This window comes from Chenopodium album, chromosome 7, assembly GCF_948465745.1.
Source record: "Chenopodium album chromosome 7, dcCheAlbu1.1, whole genome shotgun sequence".
Taxonomy (NCBI): Eukaryota; Viridiplantae; Streptophyta; class Magnoliopsida; order Caryophyllales; family Amaranthaceae; genus Chenopodium; species Chenopodium album.
Window position 1 is genome coordinate 65,785,491 of NC_137840.1, and position 24,353 is coordinate 65,809,843.

Consider the following 24,353-nt stretch of genomic DNA (forward strand, 5'->3'; position numbering starts at 1 on the left):
TTTAATTTTGATCCAGCCATGACATTTACAAACCTTCTGGAAGCTTTAAACAAACCGCCCATGTTAGTTTGAAAACTATTTCCTACACATGACATATCATAATACTTTGTACTCCGTATATTATTGTTTGGTACATCTAGATTTACCATCTAATATTCTAATATATATATATATATATATATATATATATAGAGAGTTTTTTCCCGAGTTTTTAGATAGTCACATAGGATTTAATTTTTTCAGCGCGCCATGATAGGGATGGCAACGGGTCGGGCTCGGAGCGGATTATGCTAAATCCGACTCCGACCCGACAGGAAGTCGGAGGTTAAATCCGACTCCGACTCCGACATCCGAATCCGACTCTGACTTCAATATCCAACCTCCGACTTCGACTCCGATCCGACCCGACTCCGAGTTTTTTTTTTCATTATTCAATATACTTTGAGATGTTGGGCTATTTGGGCCTTTACAACCCACACTCAATGCCACCATAACCCACACAAAAATCCACTATCTATTAGAGTCGGAGTCGGATAATCCGTTAAAGTCGGACATTTGTCGGAGTCAGATTTTTTGTAGGATCCGACTTCAACCCTCCTCCGACTCGGAGTCGGATTATTTTAACGGAGTCGAACTCGGATTACTTTTTTCTCGGCGGATATTTTACCTCGGATCGGGGCGGAGTAGAGTCGGATCCGGATTAGATTGCCATCCCTAGCCATGAAAGATGATACTCCCTTCGTTTTTAAATACTTAATCCATTTCTCCATGAGCGGAGTTTTAGTAGAAATTGAATAAAGTAATAAAATATGGAGGTAGTGGGGTAGCTGAGAAAATAAAAAAAAAATTGTAAAAAACAAAAGTAGTGAAAGAATAGGAGGAGAGAGAGTATTATGTTGATCGAGTTCACTAAGTATGAGAAATGAATTAAATATTGTAAAAGCTTTCCAAAAAAGGAAATGGAGCAAATATTTAAAAACGGTCGGAAAAGGAAAGTGGAGCAAGTATTTAAAAACGGAAGAAGTACATTTTTAAGGTAGCCAATTAAATACGAGATTATTAATTTCTTTTAGAATTAAATAACTTAAATGACACGTAAGCAAAATTGGCGAATGAGATTTCCCAGATTAAATTAATTAAATATAAAATATTATCTTTTGTTATCAAATTATATATATATATATATATTAAATTCAAACAAACCGTGCGTCGCACGGGCTTCATATAGTATAGTCATATACATAACATTTTTTACCAAGCCAACCTTAGTCTAGTGAAAAGGAGAGTACCTTCTAACCATGAGATTGGGGGTTCAATCCCCACTAGTGATAATTTGTTGAGTTAAGGTAATAATTGGGGACTAAAGTTTTATACTTTTCACCTTTTGGGACCCGAACTTTTTTCTTTCACCGTTTGGGACCTAAGAAAGAATTTTAAACAAATAAATTAACTATGGTTAAGCATTGGGACCCACTAATTATTTTAGGTTGAATTTATTTGCAAAGAGAATTTTTATTGGTTTCTCCAAAATAAAAAAAAAAAAAGTAACCGTGTTTACCCAATTTTTTTTTTTTAAAAAAGGTGTCTTTTCAACTCTCATTGTTCATCAGAGTAGTCCTTCATCATCAACCTCCCTTTGAAAAAAAATTGAAGCTGATTTTAGTGCAGATAATTAGCGGTATATTAAGCATCTTAACACAAGTAAGTTGTCTAATCTTGTACAAATTTTTTACTTCAATTTTTTTTCTTATAAGTTATCGCTAGGTTTAGGGATTTTTTGTAAAAAAAAAATAAAATTATGGGTATTCATGAATTTTGATGTTAAAATTGACAATTAGTGTTGCTATAGTGTTGAATTTATTTGTTTGTTCTTGTATTTGAGAATGTATAATTACAGTTTGGGGTCAATTTATGCCTAGTCAAATTTATGCTCTGCAATTCTCGAACATGGTACTAGTAAAATTATCAATTATATAGTTTGGCAAGATAACATCCACACCACTAGTAGAATTACCAAGTATATAGTTTTGATACGAAAGGTTAAAAGTTAGGCAACTAGTTTACTACATTCTCATATTTAATAATTTTAATTATATAATTCATGGATCAGACGATCAGATGAAGAATTAGTTAACCGTTTCAAACTAAATCAAATGATTGTACATTGATGCAGGGTTTTAGTTACCGAACCAATAACCATACTAACTAATGAGAAATAGAACATAACTTTTGGAATTTTGATGTATCCCTGCGAAAAGGATAATGCTCACCACCCAATACCTCACGATGTTTATTTGGTTTGGAATTATTTTTTTTTTTTAAAAAAAAAATATATATAACTCCAATTAATGCTCAAGTTGGTTAGTAAATTTTTCAGATGGGTTAAATGGCTTGAAATTTAACCACAAGTCTCAAACGGTGAAAAAAAAAAGTTTAGGTCCCAAAAGGTGAAAAGTATAAAACTTTAGTCCCTAATTATTACCTTAACTCATAATTTGTCAGAGTGAGATTTCCTAATCTTCCCCTCACTGTTTTAAATTGTCTAGCTTGCTAACTTGGGCCGGAAGGACTTGTGAGAGATTCCGGCCCGATATGGCCCTTCTCCTTATCAACCACATAGGGCCCTTCTCCTTACCATAAAAAAAAAAAAAAAAAAAGTGACACTTATACAACGTTTCTTTTCATTTTTTTAATGCACATTTTATTAATTGGGTTTACCATACTATACGTTCTGTTACATTATGTATATTATTTAATTTTTTTTAATTTAATTTAATTTAATTTTTTATTTTGAGACATACCAATCACATACTGATGAATTGATGATGACTACATTTTCTTTACCAGCCTAAAACCGCTACTGATATTTTAACGGTCAATATACGTAAAATTGCTAACACCAATACAATATTTAATTACTTCATAGGTCTTTAGTAACTAGAAACAATAAAGCGTGAATGGATTTCTACAAGCTAAAGAAACTACGACCTCATATTTCTTTTATACAAGCAAAGAGAAAAAAAGACTAATCTAATACTTCGTAATAACTCATCATAGTATATATCGTCACAATTTTCTTTTACATAAAAGAGGCATATTTAAAGTACGAATTTTGGAGAATATTTGGCCTTCCAAGAAGCGAAAGGCGTATGATAACAAAATCATATATTGTGGATGTCGATGTGACAAACGCAAGATGAGGCAAGTTTAATCTAGTTCTAGGAAGAAGAGATACAAATTACGTGATTCAATTTGTAGTCCAAAATAGAATCACGAGTGTTAGGATTGAGGAAATAGGGATGGAAGTTGCAGCATGCCTGCAACAGATAAAGACGTCCATAAACTAGCTTAGTTTGTTGCTTGGTACAAAACACCCACTTCGCTACTCAATTTTGTCATTTACTCCGTACTAGATTAACAACAACATTTGCTAACTAATTTAGACCTCGACTGTCATGGAAAATAACGCACAAGAGTACATACGACAACATTATTTTAAGGCGTTGTAAAGCCATTGAAATACTACCTCCATTTCATATTATTTGCAACGATTTGACATAAAGTAGAGGGGAAAAATGTCAAATCGTTGCAAATAATATGAAACGGAGGTAGTAATCGAATTAATCCGTAAAAAATAATTAGTTTTCAACTTAAACAATCTGATCGATTCGTGATCCAAACACAAAACTGACCCATACCCGACCTGAAGTGGAGTTAACCTGAACTTGACCCGATACCTGAATTGACTCGACCTGAATTAACCCGACCCGAAGTTGACCTGATACTCGAATTAACCCGACCCGAAATTGACCCGAACCCGAAGTGACCCGACCCGAAGTTGACATTGATTGACCCGAACGGACCTGAAACCCGAAGCGACTCGAACTATACTCGAAATGACCCGATCCAAAAATAACAAATGCTCAAAATGATCTAAGTGATTTAGGGCTTGCTTAATTACTTTACCCAAATAACCACCTATTGAAATTAACCTAAATTAAATAGTATAGTATTGTGTGTATAATACTCTTGAAATGTGTGTGTAATTAGTACTCGTAATTCATAAAGAGTTCCATTTGATTAAAAACACTAGTTATTGTTATTAATACTATTACTCTTAACTTCTTCTTTTAAGTGTTACATTGAATTTTTTTTTTCCCAGTATTCACTTTATCTAATTTGAATTTTGAAACAATCCAGTCTTGTGTATATAGTACTGTGGAATTGTCTAATGAATATATTATTAATATTCAATTGTTATACTTTATACTTATTGATAATTATAATATATCATTGGTCAAATTTCTACATCGACGACATAGACGAAGATTAATCGGACCTGAATTGACCCGACCCGAATTTGACTCGACTTAAACTTGGTCCAACCCGAACTTGACCCAATAATTGAACCCATAGACTGACCTGACCCGAACTCGACCCGAATTACCATTGACTCGAAACTGACCCAAAACCCAAATTGACCCGACTCAAACCCGACCCGAATATTGATTGAGCCGAATTAACCCAACCCAAATTGGCCCGACCCGAATGACCCGTTTGATAATTCTCTTGCTTATACCTTTTGTATAAATCTAGGAATGGCAACGGATCGGATTCGGGTCAGATGTGGCTAAATCCGAATCCGATCCGTTTAGTAAACGGACCCAGGACTCGGATCCGAATCTGAATCCGAAAAATCCGAGTTCGAATCTGACCCGACTCATAATTTTCGGATTCGAATTTGGTCCATTTATATGAACCTCCGAAATGATCCGAATATTTTTTTTTTAATTTTTTTTTTTTTTGGTAATGTCATATACCTATAATTGTTTGTATTGTCATACCAAGTAAAGTATAAACATAACATATTTAAATTATGAACTAAGTTACAAAACAAAATTTTACTACAAGACAAGCAAACAATTGTCCCAAGTTATAAAGCATATGCTCATACTCTCGGACGGACCCGGATCAGACTCCGTCGAACTTTGAGCCGTGTCCAAGTCCGATCCACCTCCTATTCGTATTCGGATCTATTTTTATCGGATTCGGACTTATTTTAAACGGATTCGGTTCGGATCGGATCGAATTCGAATCGAACTCTGATTTCCCTATGTATAACACTTGTATTACAATACAATTGTATATTTAGCTAATCCGGATTGGTTTGGAGCTTTGGACTGTGTGAGGTTCCAAATTGATAGAACAGTTCTTCCCACCCAAAAAAAAAAAAAAAAAACCCAAAATTATTTGCCACAATAGAGCTACCCCAGTAAGTCTTTCTTTCTACGTTCTTACTCTGCAAGCATCTGAAGAAGTATTTTGAGACTCCTGCATGCATCTTTGGAAATCACCTGCAGTGTTCCATGAAAAGCTATATGTTGCTATCAAAGATGAGAACTGGTGATATGTGATCTTTTTTGCTGCGAGCTTGTACCATATTTGGTTGCAAAGAAATCAGAATGTTTTCAGCAACAATTACCATAAGCTGAGTCGTAAGGGAGATAAAACCCTAAGATGCTTGTTGAGCAATTGAGCAGCAAAAGAAATTAATGCTTATTTAAGCCTATTAGAAATTATGGTTATAATGTTGCTCCCAGCCCTTCCTAGAAGGCAGGGAAAAGTTTATGCTGATGCTTTTGCTAAGAACTTCACTCTTTTTGCGGTTGAGGTTTCGAGTTATTTCTGTACTATACTTGTTTCTCAAAAAATAAAAATAAAAAAAATAAAAATTCTGTACTATACTAAACTAAAGACTAGGTTGAGGTTTTGAGCTATTTCTGTACTATACTATACTAAACTAATGACTAGATTATCATATCATGACACAAGTTCGAAAAAGGCCAACCTGATTCAAGACTTATTCACACAGCCTGAATTCTTCCCAGTTTGAGTCCCCTAAGGCCCAAAATATATTCATTGGTTGCACCTCCTTGAAAGCGGATCACATCAGAAGTGACAGCATCCTCTGATCGATTGCAGCATATGGTCTCGAAACTTAACTTCAGGAATCCTCTCCTATATCGAATTACCATGTTCATCAATAATAAAGACAAGTAGTCCAGTATCTTGGCTACTTAGGTCAGACCCATACATTGAACTAGTACATAGCTCATAGCTGGACCTTGGAAAAAGAATTCAACCCATCTAATAGAAGAGCTGAAAGTATTTTTACATTTAATCCCCATAGAGTTCAGCTCTCTGATGGGCAAAGGTCATCTAGGCTTTGCATATTCCTGAAAGTCTTGGCAAAAACTTATTCTGATTTGAAAATCGGAAAGACCAACAACACAATGCAATGTAAAAGTAATGTCCACAAGGGGTGAAAGAAGATCAACTATAGTTTTCTGCAAGCTCTTCAAGGCATAGGCATTACTCCCTTCGTCCCACTTGAACTGCCCCATTTGACACATCTCATAAAAAAAAGGGGTCAAATAGGGCAATTCCACAGGGATGGAGGGAGGAAATTTTGAATACCTTGAAATAGTAATATGAGTTCTCATATGAGCCACATAAAGACCTTCCACATTGACAAAGCTTTGACTTGAAAAAAATCAGTTGGGATTGATATGATGGCATTACATAACATTCTTCCAAAATCATCACAAATTACTTGAGCAAAGTAATCAGTAAACAAGATTGAGCAACAGACCTTGTCGTCCAATGGAAAATTTGCAATTACAAGCCTTCATACGGCGTGTATATACTTCCACAAATCATAAACTTTTACTCATAGATGTAATGCTTATGTACAGCAACCCGGATAATATAGACAATTAGATAGCATTATAGCTAAAAAACATTTAAGTAACAGAAAACTTCAGAATTGCTACTTAGCCTTCACCTACCAGACATCCATGGCGCAGGAATAAGCTCTTCTCATAATCAGTTGGAACAAATCCATATGGAGGCACTATTTTCCTCAGCGAAGGCCTTGAGAACACCATCCAAGCAACAATGTCACGACTCATTTCACGACACCAATTCAAGTTGATTTCCTTCAACCTTACACAATGATAGACCACTTCTTTCACTCCTTTGGAGGTTACTCCGGAGCACCCCATAATATCCAAATACACAAGAGCAGGACACTTCTTTGCAATCATCATCAACCCTTCATCATTGAGCCCTGACCCGGATGCTCGGAGAAATTCTAATTTACGAAGTTTTGCATCCATGCCGAGACTTTTAATTGCCCCACATCCATTCATATGTAAATGCTTCAAACTAAGGCAGTTGCGTAAAATTTCACCAATGCCTTTCCGTGTAATACTAGGACAATCACTCACATCTAGTAGCTCCAGGTTTGGGCAGGAGTATGCAATTTTTTCTAGACATTCATTGCTCAAAGTCTTGTTGGAACTCAAAATAAGAGCTCGAGTCTGTGGGTTGGTAGCATTACTGACAGCAAATTCTTGCTTTCCCATGTCTGTTTTCTCCATTTCCAGATTGTCCAACAGCGGGCAATTTTTAAGCATGGTAAAAAAGCCAGAACTCGTCACCCTTGAGCAGAAATTAAGCTTAACAGTATTAGCCTTACGAAGGAATTTCGATAGATCAATTATGGTTCTATCTGTGATCCAGTAAACACCTTCCAACGCCAAATATTCAAGGGAGTGATAAGTACGCAAAAGCGACAAAACCCCAGAAAAGGTAAAGTCCTTACAATGGTACAAAGTAAACTTCCTCAAAGGAATGGAAGCTTTGACAATCGAAAACAGCAATCCATCCGAAACAGCCATATACGAAAAATCAAGCACAGACAAGTTCTGAGCACAAGCAAACGAATGAGCAATCTCAGGAACACCCAAGTCCATCCCTAAAAGACCAACAGATTTCAAATTCCTACAATTTTGGAATGCAAATGCCATCCCAACTTGAGTAACAAAAGTGCAATTCTTAACTACAATCTCCTCCAAATTCAAGCATTTCTCTGAAAGACTGATCACAGATTTATCAGAAACAAAGTAATTTCCAGACAAATTAACCTTCCTTAACTTAGTTAACTTCGAAGCAATTAGATCAATTCCATCATCAGTAATCCCTAAACCACCCCCAGAAACATCCATATCCCCATCCCCAGTTACACAATAATCATCCTTAGGATCACTAACATCCAACTCTTCCAAATTAGCCATAAACTGCGAAACAACCCCCAAATCGGAATCATTCATAATCGAAAGATTACGCAACACGAGTGATTTTATAGAGCTGAGAGATGATCTGGGAAGTTGTTGAATCGCATTACAAGGGAAATAAGTGTGATTAGATAGATCAAGGGATTGAAGTGGAAAGTGGGCAAGTGAAATTAATTGAAGAATCGAACTGGGTTCGCCATTAAATTGAGAAAGAGAGATAATTTTGAGATTTGGAAATCGATGAAAGAGTTTTGGGAGGAAATTTGAAGTGGGGTTTGAGATAATTAGGGTTTGTTTAAGACGATTTGTGATTGAAAGAAAGGATTTTGAAACAAGAGATAAAGGTTCTAAATATAAATCATGATCTAACAGTGAGATTATTTGTTCCCAGATTTCTTCTGGGACATCAACAATATTTCGATCTTGCATTTTTTTGTCAATGAAATTTCAATCAATACTTAGAAATTTTAAAGAGAAAAACTGAAATTACCTGGAATTTGATCTGGGGTTTTGATTTGAATTGAAGGATGAATTCGAAAAAGTTGAAGATCTGGGTATTTTAGCATAATCAATCGGAGTGAGATCATATTCTGTAGTACAGAAGATGAAGAAATGAAGAGGAAGAACTGAAGAAGCAGCCAAGCAAGTGTGAGTGTGACGAAAATTGTACTGCAGAAAGCAGTACTATAGTGTTGTACAGTATTTTTCATTTTTCTAGGATATGAATTATGGACACGTGGTGGGTTTTGTTCGTGATTTTACAAACCCAATTGCAATTGTTTATACGTATTTTTGGAAAATAACGAAAGTATGGAGTACTGATCTTGCTATAGAGTTGTCAATTTGGCTCGATGGATGGGGGTTAAGTTGAGTCGGGACTCGGGATAGAGTTGTCAGTTTGGCTTGATGGAGGGGGATTGGATCGAGTCGGGTTTAGATTGTGTTAAATTATTATGTACCGCATTTATAGATGGAATATCAAATTGTTTAAATATCAAGTTAAATAGTACGGAGTATTAGTATCTAATCATGTTGAATCGTTTTTAATATTTAGGGCATGTTCTCTTATGTTGAAATTCAGTTCAGTTCATAATTTCTTTCTCTTATAAAATATTCATTTCATTTCAGTTCAGCTCAGTTGAGTTCAGTCAATAAGAACAGGCCCTTAGTGGAGCGATTTCCATCCTAGTTAATTAAGGAGTTCATAATTCAATATAAGGGGCAGATATAATGCTAGTAACAATGTTTTTGTTGTATTCAGCTTATATGTCATGCACTCATGCTAATACTTACGGTGTAGTTGTCATCTTATGAGGTACACTATTTGTCAGAAAAATGTACTAGTATTAAAGAATGAACTATATATAACGGTTCCACGAAATTGAAAAAATAAATACGAAGTATATATTGTCATGTTTGTATCAATGTGTACTTGGCAAAAACCTATGATGAATGAACTAGGATGAATGAACCGCAAGCTGAGTATTCTTCTACAAAAACAATTTTTAAGCACCCTTTTGACCAATAGTTAAGGTGGCGTACAATGAATGAATAAATGTACAATTGAAGGCTGCTTTGGGAACTTCACACACTAAACTAAAATTCTCTTTATTTAGTAAAAGAAAATACATCAAGGCTTCAAGGAGTATGTTCCAGGTTCATGGAAATTTCCTTCAAGTTGCTCCACTTTATTTATTTTAAACCCTCTGATCCTAATTTCTTCAGGAATGGAAGTGTCCTTATAATCAACATTTTCTAAGATCCAACCCGAGTTTTTCACCGAACCTTCCACTTTCACCTGTGAAAAGATTAGAGTAACGACCAAAAGTAAGAATATAACCAAAGAGAACCAAATTGGAAATTTGTTTTCCCATCTTTTATTCTTCTATCTAGAGTGCATGTGGATTTGGGTGCTTAAATCATACTTATTCTAAAAGAGAGCTCACATTGTAATGGGTTTTTGGAGTAACCTAGACTAACAATGCAACTTTCCAAGAATTATGAATAAGTTCATACCTCGGCACCATCAATTGAGTCTACAACAAGAGCTCCATCTAAGGAAAGTTTTTCAATGAAAATATTTTTGCCCTTGAGAACCATGGTAGACTTCTGTGAAATGGAGCAATTTTCTTTAAATTTTCTTTTCACGTCTGAAAATGTAAGTGCCCATTTTGGCTTCCACACAATGCGAGGCCAGACCTCCACTTCTTGTCCATTAAACACATGCATTATTGGGTCACCGGGCATTGTAGATAAACTAAGGGAAAATCGTCTGCGTTGGTTTGGACATGTAAGACGGAGACCCGAGGGTGCACCGGTGCGAAGAGTGGAAGAGTGGGACCATGGAGGGATTAAACGAGGAAGAGGGAGACCAAAGATGACTTGGTTGGAAGGAGTGAGGAAGGATATGAAGTGCATGGATTTACGTGAGGATGAAGTTTTGGATCGTAAGGGATGGAGGAGAAAGATTTATGTTGATGACTACACGGAATAATCAAACTTGGTTCATGTTAGCCGACCCCACTTTTGGGATTAAGGCTTTGATTGATTGATTGATTGATTGATTGATTATTGGGTCACCGATTTGGACACCCGCCTAACAAAGAAAGCAGTTGATTAAAAGCCGGATCTAATAGAGTTTTAATAAATTACTTGTGAGATATCACACCCTCATGGTGGTAACGATTAGCAAGATCAACAAAATAGATACCTTTCTCAATATAAGGCTGTGTGCCCTGTAGATAGCCATTTCACCAGAAGTTGCACTATGGTATGGATTACCCTTTGGAACCTTCACCAATAAGAGAACAATCAAAATCGCATCGGTCTTCATGATAACAAATTGACACTCTCCCTCAGTTCTTTTTTTTATCTACCCATTTACTATTTATTTGGTCAAATTTTTAACCTTTGGCCACTTAGATTTTAGTCCTATTGCATAATTTCTGACATTCATTAAAGATGATGCAAAATTTGGAATATGAATTAAAAGTGCTTTCATTGAATAAAACCACACAAACCATTTCTATTGAGGTTTCATAATTCATCATCAGAGGGCCTAATATTTATATTGGAAAAGCTATCAAGCATGCATATCATGCAGACCATGTGGAATTGTGGATGAAGTTTTAATAGATCCATTTAGTATTTAATTCCATGCTCACTCTACTCTTATTCTGTCCCTCTCTGAGTCTCTTCTTAAATTAGGTTCACAGGCAGGGGCGGAGCCTAGTTATAACCAATAAATAGCTAATATTTGTCCTACATATCATGATGTTAGTGATAGCCTAGTTGATTTGTTGGAGTTTTTCATGGTTCTTGTTGGTAAAGAGGTCTAAGGTTCAATTCCCCACTTAGAGCATTTTTTTATTTTTGCTTTTTTTTTTTTGTTACTTTATCGTTTCTTGGCCCCCATAGATTTTTATTACAGGCTTCGTCCCTGTTCACAGGTATTTTTCACTGTGAATCACTAGCACATAAGCAAACCATGGATTCCCTTATACGAAGTATGAAACTTCATGCTCACTCCACTCTCTTCGGCTCACTTCTCAAATTCAAAATCTATTTGGGGAAGTAGAAGCAGCTAATTTTTCATCATCTTAATTCCTTATATCACTTCAATTGTAAAAGTAAATACAATTTACCTTTGCGGCATCCTCAGGATTGTTCTTCACAGGTGCATAAGCAAGCCATATATCCATCACCTAAGCAAAAATGAATTGATCAAGCAAATTTGTGTCAAGATAATCCCAATAACAAGGATGATTATTACATATAGAAAGGCTGCAACTTACTGTAAACCCAACCCTTGCAGTTGGAGGCAAAGTCTTAGGGTAATCTTGCATCATGCACTCCAATCTCGTAGAAGATTTGAAGGAAGTTTTTGTAGCGTCCTTATACCTACACAAGGATAGACTTTGGCGATTAAAACCTCACCATCATATTAACTGGAAACAAAACAGTGTAGTAACAAGAAAAGTGAGAGTATATAGAACTTCTATTTCATGGGCAAACAAATTTTAGTGAAATAAGTAAACAGCAGTGAGATGTGTGACAGTCTGGAATAGAATTGAATGACATATTGGCAAATTTCAGGAAACAGAAGATTACTTGGGGTTTACAAATTCTTTGATGGCACCTCCTGTCTTCTGAAGTTCCTCAATGTATGATTCAAGTTCCAATATTAGCTGCAGAGTAATGTCACAACCTCATTGGTTAAAATTATTAGAAAAGAAAAGCAAAGCAACCAATATATGTAGGCACACAACATATTCCTTCCCCCCCCCCCCCCCCCCCCCCCTTCCCCCCCCCCCCCAAAGCAAGTTAACAAATCTCTACCAACAGCATTGAATACCATTTAACCACCATCCTATGTATCTAAAATCATTCAGTAAATGCACATGCGCCTTACCTAAATGCAGGAAGAGGCAGAAAATAACACTTTCTGAGGGGTGCATGAGGATAGGAAAGAAATTCGGTTCAGACTTTACCTGATTAATATTTCCGGGAAAAGGTGAAAACCCATTCTCAGAGTTGACATCTCCTTCAGGATTGATAGTTGCTCGGAGCAGAGGGTCAAGTTGATTGTACTCAACATTAATCACCATTGTTCTCCCTGAAGTTCACCTTACACAGTCAAAAAATTGTAACATAGGAACATGCTGAGTACTGCATCTACAAGTACATTGATCACATATATGTGATTTTATCTTTATTTTAGAATACATGCCAATATCACAATTCACTTGTAGTGAATGGCCAATATCTTTATCGTAACACAAAGGCAATAGCCTTGGCATCGCCATGGAGCATTAATAAACTTATTTGATCATGAGAAGCACGGAAAATACATGAGGAATGTTAGAACATAATAAAGTCATTGCCTTATAAATAAATACTATTCAGCTTTAAGCACAACAAAATCAAAGGAGAACAGACACTGACAGATTATTGAACTCAAAGATGTGACAATGTGACATCATACATGCTTTAGTGGGAATGGAAAGAGTACTTATCAAGTCACTTTTGGCAAAATAAATGCAATATTCTTTACCAAAACAAAGAAAGGTACAATTATCTCTTTCAACATCCCATTCAATATGAATCCAATGCTTAGTCAATAGGAAAAGATAAGCATGTACACTGGTCACCCATCACTTGTAACACCTATTAATATTACTGCATCCCAATATCCCATATAAGTTTGCAACCTTGCTTTCTTTTATTGTCCTAAATTAATAGCACAAAGGTCTTTTCAAGTGCACTTTTACTTTCTTCATCTATCTGCAACCATACTGCATAAGCTCCGTGCCAAATTCAAGTGTGCAAATTAATTCCGGATGTAGTATTTAGGAAGAGTGTTAAATTGTAGGAGTTAAAACTTATGCACCAGATTACTATAAGATGAATGGAATGAGGTTGTGGATGAATGGAATGAGGTTGTGATAAATATGTTAAATCTAATCCAATAAATTAACTAAATACCATCAGCATGTGTAAGCTTAGCAATGCCTCCAATAGCTTCTTTTGCTTTTCGCGGAACTGCAAGAGAATTAACCTGGTACTGTCTAATGGCACTGACTCCCAGTGATGCTGGAATTGCCTACAATAGCAAAATTATAAAGAAAAGGAATGAGCTGACAAAAAAGGAAGTGAAAAAAAAGTGCAATCAATGTTTTTCTGGCTCTTCATTAGCAGTTCACAGACTTCACACTTATGTTGATGCAAGGGTGTGAAACTGTGAACTATAGAACAACACATAAGGTCAGGGTTCAATGCCGTTGGCATTTAGGAGTGACTCGGAATCAAACCGAACAAATTTTTGTCAGGAAAATGAGAAAATGAAGTAATGAGCATTTAATATGGAAAATAGAAGGCCACTGGGGCTGGAAACATGACCGCTAAAAAAAGTTATATCAAGTGAAAATACATGTCCCACAAAATTTGCTCAAGCTCTTCATTTCCTGAGCAAACTTGCATAATTTTTTTTTTTTTAAAAAAAGCACACAAGGACAAGGTCAATGTCTAATGCTGTTGGGAATGACTTGACCTCAAATAAGATATATTCTCGTCAGGGAAATAGAAGAAACAAGCATTTAAAAAGAAGGCCAGCCGGAGACATGCTGAGTGGAATATTTTGACTAATTCACGAACTAACCAAGACCCAGTTAGAAGTACCTCTTAAAGCACAAACACCCTAATCTTTAATTTATAAGATAAATAAAATATCACATGTATTGAAAGTCAAGAAACAACTATACTGTATAAGATTTACCACTTTATAACATTAACCTAAATCCACAACAGGAACCTATCCTAAAATATGCCAAAAATGTGAAAACACCCTATATCATCATATTAATATCACATTATACTCCCCCGTCTCAAATGCTTGTCAGTATTCTAGAAAGATCAAAATCAATATACAAGGAAATAACAGTTATAATTGTTTTCCCCAATTTTTATTCATTGATCTTTATTCATGCACTAGTTAGGTTGTCATTGTTAGGTTTGAGAGTGTGGAGAACGGTTTCAAGAAGGCTAAGGGGGTGCATAGCTTAGGAGATTAAGCTATGGGCTATTGCTTGGTGTTAAGCAATGGTTGATGACAAAGGGCTGACTTCAAATGGGCATATCTCAAGATCTAGAAGTGATATTGAGATGATTCAAGTTGGAGGTGATAGCTCGTCTCAAGAGCTTTCCAACGACTGGTCATAAGCTCGATTTGGTTAAGAATCGAGGGACTTATGGCTGTTTTAAGAAGAGATGTCCGCGCAGTGCGAGAGTTCGACCAAACTCATGAAAGGTTCGGTCGAACCTAGTTACTTCTGAGTAATTGAGGCAGAATGTGTATCCTTTTGATTTCTAGAGCAGGTTCGGTCGAACCAAGGAAGAAGTTCGACCGAACCACCTCATGTTCGACCGAACGTGGTTCGGTTGAACTCTGGGAAGGTTCGGTCGAACCATAGAGCCCCTGTTCAGCGACGCGATTTCTTTTATTTCGCTCGGGATGTAATCTTAGCCGTTGATCTTTTAGCACTATATATATTCTTGTATTGTCATTGTTGAGTGTTTGAGAGGGTGAGCTTGGGGTGGGAGCTTTAATGGTGATTGAAGCTTGTAATCTACATTGTTTTTCATCAAATTGTTACTCCATAGTGGATTGGTGGGTTTTTCTCCCGGTTCTCGGGTTTTCCACGGTAAATTCTCCTTGTCTCGTTTATTGCTTGTTTTTCCGTCTTCGTTGTTGTTAATTGTCGTTAATCGCAAACTTAGCTAGCACGTTCGTAATCCCTTTCAGTCATTGAAGCAGGAATCTACAATTGATATAATTTTTATTCTTTTATGAGTTTTATCTCAATGTATAATCCGTCGACAAATCAAATTAGCAATTATTCCAGTGATGCATACCAATTTCCTTTAGGGAATTGGCAATTGGAGTAGGGATTGAGACGCTATCCCTGTACCTATATAGTCACTACAGATTAAGTCCCAGTGCCAATCAATTTTACAATACACAATCAAGCACTTATATCAATCTAAGAAACACTGCTTCCTGTCAGACCAAAGAACAAGGGGGGAGGGACCAATGAGCTAAGCTAACCTTGAAGAGAAGTCCATTTGTATCTTGGAAGAACAAAACCCATTTTACACCAGCATCATGCCTAATTACAAGGCATTCCAAAAACAAAAAACAGAATTCAGGCTTCCTCAAGTTAACAAATCAGAATTAAATGTGAGTAAATTCTTAAAATAGCACAAAAATTAAATGCCTTAGGGAAAGGAAATAGGTTAGTAAATCAAGCAATTGATATAACAAGAAATTTATATCTTCTCTAATGGGTAATACAAAAATGTATGAACCCCACAATAAGAGGAATACATACCATTTTTTTAGAAGGCCACTTGAATACAAAAGTGAATGTACATCACCATGACCATGAGGTTTTGTCTGCCACAACCAGCAGCAAGAAAAATTTAGTCCAAGAGAGGTTACATAACTTATGGTTATATACAATTGATTCCTATACGTGACAATATATTTAGCACCTGAATTCTGTACTTATTTTGTGGGTCCACAGCAAGCCTGGCATCATTATCAGCCAAACAAGCAACTTTTTCCTGAAAGAAGTTCCCATATGAGCTTCTTATAAAATCAATATTCAAATAGTTCAAACCCAAAATGTTTAGCATTACCTGCTTGATAAGTGTGACTTGTGATGGTTTCATTCCAAAATAAGCATTAGACTCCAACAGCTCCAATGTACGTGCATGAGTGTCATCAGAAGTCATAATAGCAAAAGGAATCTCCTTTTGAGGTTCACCTACAAATTTAAGGAAAACTTGCAATATTAACTAGGAGTATACAAAATTATTACCAAACAAATTGGTTCACTTGGCCCCAAGACATTAGTCGTACATAAATAAAATACAAATGCTTCTAAACAGATATTAGTCCATCTGTCACTACTTATATCTCAGACAAGCTCATTCTGCTTATATCAACTTTGTTGTCCCATAATCTTTATACAGTATCGTCTGAATTTATCATTGTCCTCTTAGGCAAGTAAACATCTCAGCAATGGGATAAATCAGGAGCATTACAATGTAAGAGGACAAGGCAACCCCACTCAGACAAGAACGGCTAAGGGTGGGAAACCTTCTAGTCTTAATTTGTATCAGCTACACAAATGAGATAAAAAAAAATGGAAAAAAAAAAAACTTCAGCGGCACTAGATGACAAGGAGACCTTGAAAATTGCTTTGTTCCTATATCTGGTTGACTGGTTCCACCCTCTCAGTATGTAAGAAGTCTTGGAACTCTCTTCAAAAAAAAAAAAAAAAAAAGTCTTGGAACTCAAAGCTTCTTTCATAATTTCTAACAAATTTAACAAAAACATTGGCGTTGCCACCACACATGTCATTTGCCTTTTCTACCTAAATCCCAGATACTTCATCTAAGAACCAGACATACTGTACCAGCATACATAGATTCCCTTGCTCACCAAATCACTGAGCAGTGATACGGGTCATTGATGTCTGCAAGGAAATTATGATTTACTACGTATTTTTCATTATGGCCTTGGAGATCGGACACACTTTTTATTGAAAAACTAGCTGGGATCAGAGACTGCAAGTGTAATTAGGCCCCGTTCACTTCACTTTATTTTTGCTCAACTGAAATTATTTTTACTCAACTTAAATTAATTTTACTGAACTGAAACTAATTTTGCTGAACTAAATTTTTTTTTACTGAATTGCTATTATATTTCTTCTTTAAGATTACTGATTTTTACTAAACTGAAATTATTTTTACTGAACTGAACTTCCTTTTTTTTTTTAGGAAAGAACTGAACTTACTTTTACTGAACTGAAATTATTTTTACTGAATGTTATATTTTTAAGGTGAAGTGAATAGGGCCTTGGTGATCTTGTAAAGAAGTTGTCCAAGAAATGCCTTCATTGAGGCGGAAGTTCAGTTTGAAAATGAATACATATAGTGTGAATGAAACATGGTCAGGAGGAAGTAATTAGCTAATTAGGTTGTCATAGACAGACTCACAAGAAAATACAAATGATGAATTGCCTCTTCAATATGGCAGATGGACAAGTGTAAGACAGTAAGGTACATATGTGACCAGCAAGGTGAGATAATATTTGATGAGGATTTGGTTCCCACTATGCCTATTAAAGTTGTTACTGATGTATACTTGGCTTCACATTTGTTTTGGCACTCAGATAATCAGATTTTTAAGAATCTGAGATCTAAACAATAGCTTCACAAATTCAAGGTGAGAGATGTCTGTTCATAGTACAAGTGAAACAGGGAAGGAAAATAGTCTACTGATCTACCCCCTCGTCAGCCTGTCTAGCAGTTTCGTAGTATTTCTTTCAGAAGCAAAGAAAATAAAAAACTAGCAGCTTTGTGTGGGACTGTGGGATAGATATAAAGCGGGATCATCAATGAAAACAGCTAAAGCTTATTACTCAACCTATTCAAGGCAACACTCCAAAGTTTCTTTCAATTAATTAATATCATCCCCTTAGCTCAAGAAGGATATTACATAAGCATAATACCCAAATATATTGCTTGGCCCTCGGATAATTCCAGATCCTAACATTGGAATAATGGCTAGCTAGTCTTCACTCTGAAAGTTCCTATTTCGATGCGATAATTAGAAGTGCTACAACACCAACAGACCGGCAGAATGAAGAAACAGGATAAAAACCATCTCACATTGGAAGAGAACGTCAGCTCCTGTTGGAGCATGCAGCAGTTAATCATGGAACCAAGTGTTTATCTCTATCTAGATACCAAAGTGCATTTTTCACTTCCCAGCAGTATCATAATGTTCAAGGATCTCTTAGAAAACCTAAAGCTAGAAAGGGTCATCATGCATGCAAGAGAAACAAATGGACTCACTGTCAAAAACATGGAAATCGACTTTTACCAAATATATAACTCTGCCTGCAAAAGACTAGAACAGACTTTAAATTAATAGTAGAGAGCATTTTTCAGAAACCTTCGGATAGTTTGCAACTAGCTTCTTGAAGAGCAAGAATAGACTCTATGTACAGTTGTAAGAAGCATGTTCCAGTGGAGGTTTCAGAAGGAAGAGCAACCTGCAAGTGCACAGAGAGCAATAGACTCTAAATTAATGTGACTGTCAGATTTTACAAAAGAACACATCTACGCAACAAATTTGCTTTCCAACAACAATAGCAAAAGAAAAAGTCCAAAATTTTCATGCACCCAAAAAAAATTGTTGTTGGACATAACAGACTAGATACCACAGTATAAAGGAGATGTAATGAAAGTGGAAAAAGGAACATATAAAGTACATATCCAGGAGGAAATGGTGAAAGAGGGTGGTTAGTGTCTTCCAAATGCAAATCACCATTATATAGGTTGCGTAAGAAAATTCTGAAGCAAACTCTTCTAGAACCACACTTGCTTGCTTATCATATTTCCTTAGGGGGGTGGGGGGGGGGGGAGTTGAAATTTGCAGAATATTTATCACCTTGATTCCGTTGTATCCAAGACGTTCTCCAAGTCCCCCAGCAACAAGAACAAATGCAGCGTTTTTTGCTTCCTTGACGCCAGCCTCTTCATATTTGATGAAGTTCTCGTCAGCAAAAGTCAGATTTTCACCTGTTGGAACCTATATGATTTTTTTACAAAAAAAATGTTAAGAAAAAGAAGGATTATACGTAGTATTAACAGCTCAGAAAAAGGAGAACAAGTAAAAGAGGATAAGCAGTTCTCTAAAACGGAAAAGTAACTAACAGATACAGATTAATCCAGTTTTGATAAACTTATCAACATGTCAATCAGCTACTTCCACCAACAAGCCACACACAGCAACTCTACATATTTCCTATCCAATCAAAACAAAGAACATAAATTGTCCCTTCTCAGCACATCAAATCTTTATAGTAAACAGATGCATGTTGGACTGTACAAAGTATCAAGTTCAACCCTAGGAGGTAGTACAGCTATAATCTAGAAAGTAGTGACCCAGAAAAGAAAAGAGAAATTTATAAAGCAAATGAGTCCTTTCCCTATTCAAAATAGTCTTTATCTTTTCCCTTCGTTTGACTCTTCTGTGACATTGTGTAATTTTGTAGTACCTAACTTAGACTGAAAACATTGTATTACACGAGCACAGTTGCTTTAATGGCTATGTTGTTTGCAGTTGAGACAAATTCCATTCATCTCACTGTGGCTACTGAGGCAGCGATCTCCCTTCTTTGACTTCCTTTTTACCACATGATATATTATATATACATACATCAGATTATTATTTAAACCCAATTTCTGATTGACACACTATGGTCTCTGCAACTCTGCCTCGCTCAGTGGCTCTTTCGATCTCATTTTGTACTTTTAAATGCTTCTTCTTCAGATCTACTACAGCAATTTATCTTCAGATAATCAAGATCTGATGGTGATTTTAAAAAAAAAAACTTTGTAGTAAATTTCTATTTCTTTCTCTATGTTACACATAGAATCCCTGATTGAAACTTCTGGTCACTAGAATGTTCAGCCACTGAAAGATTTCAGCTAGCTTTTATTAATGGCCTTATGGGAATGTCTGGATTCTGGAATTCGGAAATCATCTACCTAATTCATAATCAATTTTGAACTAGGTGGACAGATCTAGCAGGAAGCCACGCAACACCCTGGACTAGGCAAAAATAGCTTGCTTTACTGGCTGGGAGAGTGATAGTCATGAAACTCACAACTGTAGTCTACACATTAAGGAAAGACATACATTGAGGAACCGAAACTCAGAGCCGAACAAGTACGCAATGGTAGCATGGATATAATAGATATAAGGAGCAAGTAACATTTAAAAGAGAGGAATCAGAGAGTTTGTTCAAATCAACTGAAACTCAAGACTTACAGAAGGTGTAAAACCATCAAAGGGATTCTTTCCAGCCTTTGAATCTGCCAGAAGTTCTCTAGCATTTTTTATATATTGCACAAGACCACCAGGATAACTGGCATCAAGGCGAGCAACCTGGAAAAACAGCTAGTAACATTTAGAGGTTGTAAAAGATAACAAAGAAGATATCACTACATTAAAAGCAGTATCTACAACATAAAGCACCATAAGGACATCAATTCACGGTCATCTTCTTCATAAACATGATTCATAAAAAATCAACTTTAGAATAAAATAAAGCCCCTATCAAGCACATTATGCAAAAATAATATAGAAATTTTTAATAAAAAAAGATGAGAGAGACAGAGAAAGCAATATATGCACTCCACCATTATATTCTAGTTTTATGGTACTCAACGCTTCATTTCACTTCAAGAATCCGCGTTGGATCCTCAATACTACACCATAGGTCAACTTAGACGCTTCGTTTCAGACCAAAACCATTGAAATCCTTCAAGAGTCGGACTATTAGAATGTACAAATGTCAGACTCAGACATGAGCATCTAAGCCCAGGTAACATAGGTCAAGTTTGTAATACATCCTTTATAAAAAAAATATTGAAAAAAATTATCAGTTGCAAATGTTCTCATCACAAGGACGCCAAGGAATTGTCTCTATATATAAGAAGGAAGGGAGGGATTGAGCATGCCATCAAACTCATATACCCTAGGAAACAACATGCATCAATGTGGAAGCAACTCAAGAAGCCATAGAAGGTTAAATCTTTTTAGTATGTTTTCATTATTAATACTCTAAAGAAAATAAAATCTTAGACTACGAGTTAGGAAGTAGCAGCTTAGGACTGATAAAACAAACAGTAGCAGGGTAGAAGCCTAGAAGCAGTAGTAACAAGAAGACAAGAACATTTTGATTGTTTCTCAAATCTACATTGGTCTAGTTTATTTAAATCAAGATTAGTGTTTTTGTTTAGAACTTATGCAGTCACCATAACATTTGTAAACAGCAGCTGCAGCATGTTGACAATTGCTATCAATTTCAGGCCAGATTAACCGATTTGGTGTATGAAGGAATCTGATCTTTAACTGTTAGTAAAAGGGGCTTAGCTCTAATATTACAATAATTTAAAACAAACTAGAATGTAACTAAAATAATATCTGAAGTCAACTGCAGGAAGCAGTTAAGAGCTTCAATCAATCATCTGCAGGACAGTGACAAAGGTAAAGCTTACCCCTAGTGAATTTAGGACCGAAGTTCAGATTTTAATAATAATGTGACAACTTTTTTTTTATGATGATTAGCCTAAACTCTAAAGTGAACCCTGAGATTAGAGAAGTCTATCATCTGAGTTTGGTAAGTTAAAGATCGTCCAAAACTAGAGAACCAGTTCCCAACCTTAACCTGTTCCTTTGCATGGCCAACAGGAAATAGGGCTACAGCTGGTCAGCTAGGAAAGATGAAAGAATATATATATATATATATATATATATATATATATATATATATATATATATATATATATATATATATATATATATATATATATATATATATATATATATGTGGACCAAACAAGCACGTCCACATAAACTATCCTTCGCTTTAGTAGCTATGAAGTAGCAAGCTAGCCAAACCCTTTTCAAATACAAATTTACAAGTCTGCAAACAGTAACCTTTTCCAAGAATCCAAGTCCCCCCTATGTCTTGGGTGAGAGTCTCACTAGAGGCATCGAGGCATCGGTTATGGTTCCATGTGGTATGGTATGGCACGAGTGTAACAACTAGAAAGCCCACACATTAAGGCCGGACAATTTAACAGGTAGAAATGCTTGAAAGGGAATCATGAAAATGATATAATACACTATAAATTTTTGGGTAATGCTATATATAAGCATTTAGTATACTTTCTTTTTTAGTATTAAGTTGGGAATTTATCGACAATTCACGAGTAAATCGGTGTAATGAATGTTTATTAATTGTCAATTCTTTCCATTTTTAGCTTCTTATATGCAGCCTTTTTCCTAAATTTTTTTTATATGTAGAATAATCTAGGGGGACAAAATTTCATGTAATCATATAAATTACATATATACTAGTATAACACAATTATAATTACTCCATAATTAATGCTAAGAGTGAATTTTGAGCTCGCATTTGCAGTAATAGTACGGAGTAGTAGTTTTGAAATTCCATTTGGGAATATATACATGGTAGTATGGTACATCCTAACAAAAAAGTACAATACTTTTCATACCTGATTCGAAGTACGAAATATGTTGTATACAAAGGACTCAATAATAAAATGATTGTTCACAAATCACAACAAGTGTATCAATTATCAAGTAAAATTATGTTATATGCAGCGAATTCCTTAAAAATGATCTCTAACCAATGTGGCCGATTAAAGTGGGACGAGAAAGTATAAAATTATCAAATATCAATAAATCTTTAATGCTTTAATAGTAAAAAGTAGGGAAAAAAATCAGATTCAATGAATTAACCTGATCAAAAAATGCTCCTTTCTCATCATCATCAACACCAGGTTGAGGCCAATTATCAAACAAATGACTCTGCCCATTCTCAATCAACACTTCCGCTAATTTAACCTGAATTCAATTCAAATAAAATGCTACAAATTCATTACCAAAATTACACAAATTAAACTTCAAAATTTTTTTAAAAAAATGATGATAATTGAGATGAAATTGATACGCGCATGATTAGGAGAGAGAATTTGGCGGTTTTCCCGGAAATTAGGACAACCCAGTTCGGAAATGTCGAGGTTTGAGAGTTGATCGGCGGTGGAATCAGCCATTGGAGAGCGATTCAGATATCGGAGAAAGGGAGATATCTGATAAAATTATATGGATTTAGAATATTCGAATCAGGTGGAATAAAAAGGTGCTCTCTAAATAGCTTTGATAATTCTAAATCAATTTAAGACTTCATCTTCGAGAAAATCCCAAATTCATAATGATAATATGGAGTGCAACTTTTAAATAAATCGGGTGTATAAGTTAGTTTTAAACTTTTTATAAAGTTAGTTTTAAACTTTTTATAAAATAATTTAAAATTATCTAGATCAAATTCTGAAATTGTTGCTTAAAATTATCATGTGGATCAAGCAACAAGATTTAGGAGTATTTTTTTTTACAATTTATGTTATCATATTCATATGATTTACTACGTGTCTACGTATATAGGATAAAGATTATAAATATTTATCCTTTTGCAAGATATTATTAGAGTTTGTTAGGATTTAATTTTATCTTTTATTTTATTTTATTTTTTGAAAAACCCCTCAAAAGAGAGTTTAAATTAATGAATCAGATGAAGCTACATCAAGAATATGCGGGATTACATTATTCCACACTCTTTGACTGACTGGATGTGGATTAAACTACGGAAAGGGATACTAGCAATTAGGGTAAACCTAAAACTTAGAAACGAAAATTCTCTCTAGAATGAGCCACAACCATTTGCCTCCAAATTCATCTGAAATGGTCGATCAATTGATTCATCAAATAAAAAACCTAAAAGAAAAGTCACACATCTCTTCTTTAATCAGGAGGAGAATTCTGGGCAAAATCAGAACAATTCTGAAATGGATCTTGAGGATGGAAATATTCTGAGAAGTCACCAAAGTCCTTTTGCAGATATAGCCAAGGAAGTTCCTCAAAACCCTAACCCCCTTCCTTCAATTGCTGCTAATCCAAAGTCCTTTAGAGATCTCATACGAGACACTCATCTAAATTCTACTGCTGAGATGGTGAGCCATATAGAGATTGAGGATGATGAGATCTCAGAT

The 24,353-nt window shown here is 35.4% G+C and overlaps 2 protein-coding genes across 5 annotated transcripts; both read right to left on the reverse strand.

The window, feature by feature from the left end:
* Window positions 1–6,544: 6,544 nt before the first annotated feature.
* On the reverse strand, window positions 6,545–8,887 carry LOC145638107 (F-box protein SKIP2-like). Its single transcript, XM_081689061.1, has one exon. The coding sequence runs from the start codon at window positions 8,565–8,567 to the stop codon at window positions 6,834–6,836; it is 1,734 nt and encodes a 577-aa protein (XP_081545187.1). The 5' UTR covers window positions 8,568–8,887; the 3' UTR covers window positions 6,545–6,833.
* A 632-nt stretch (window positions 8,888–9,519) lies between these two features.
* LOC145638108 (UDP-sugar pyrophosphorylase 1-like) lies at window positions 9,520–23,537 on the reverse strand. 4 transcript variants are annotated; one of them, XM_081689065.1, is made up of 18 exons: window positions 23,262–23,536; window positions 23,047–23,151; window positions 20,545–20,661; window positions 19,159–19,299; window positions 18,661–18,760; window positions 16,335–16,462; window positions 16,188–16,259; window positions 16,025–16,089; window positions 15,742–15,802; window positions 13,623–13,740; window positions 12,629–12,753; window positions 12,249–12,325; window positions 11,933–12,038; window positions 11,783–11,842; window positions 10,849–10,929; window positions 10,704–10,734; window positions 10,155–10,363; window positions 9,520–9,936 (listed from the first exon to the last, which is right to left on the reverse strand). In XM_081689065.1, exons 1-18 carry the CDS (start codon window positions 23,358–23,360, stop codon window positions 9,769–9,771), a joined length of 1,863 nt encoding a protein of 620 aa, XP_081545191.1. In that variant the 5' UTR covers window positions 23,361–23,536; the 3' UTR covers window positions 9,520–9,768. The 4 variants fall into 4 exon arrangements, with proteins under 4 accessions (XP_081545191.1, XP_081545188.1, XP_081545190.1 ...); XM_081689062.1 differs by lacking the exons at window positions 10,155–10,363; window positions 10,704–10,734 and having other exon boundaries at window positions 23,262–23,537; XM_081689064.1 differs by lacking the exons at window positions 10,155–10,363; window positions 10,704–10,734 and having other exon boundaries at window positions 23,258–23,536.
* Window positions 23,538–24,353: the final 816 nt, after the last annotated feature.

Bases quoted from the DNA above. Each gene is read 5' to 3' on its own strand.
- LOC145638107 (XM_081689061.1), bottom strand. From the start codon at position 8,567: ATGCAAGATCGAAATATTGTTGATGTCCCAGAAGAAATCTGGGAACAA.
- LOC145638108 (XM_081689065.1), bottom strand. From the start codon at position 23,360: ATGGCTGATTCCACCGCCGATCAACTCTCAAACCTCGACATTTCCGAA. The intron at 16,260-16,334 runs GTAATGCTAAAC...AACTTCTTTCAG, and splicing joins AAGTCACACTTATCAAGCAG to GAAAAAGTTGCTTGTTTGGC. The intron at 12,754-13,622 runs GTATTTAGTTAA...GGTGAACTTCAG, and splicing joins TAAGCTTACACATGCTGATG to GGAGAACAATGGTGATTAAT.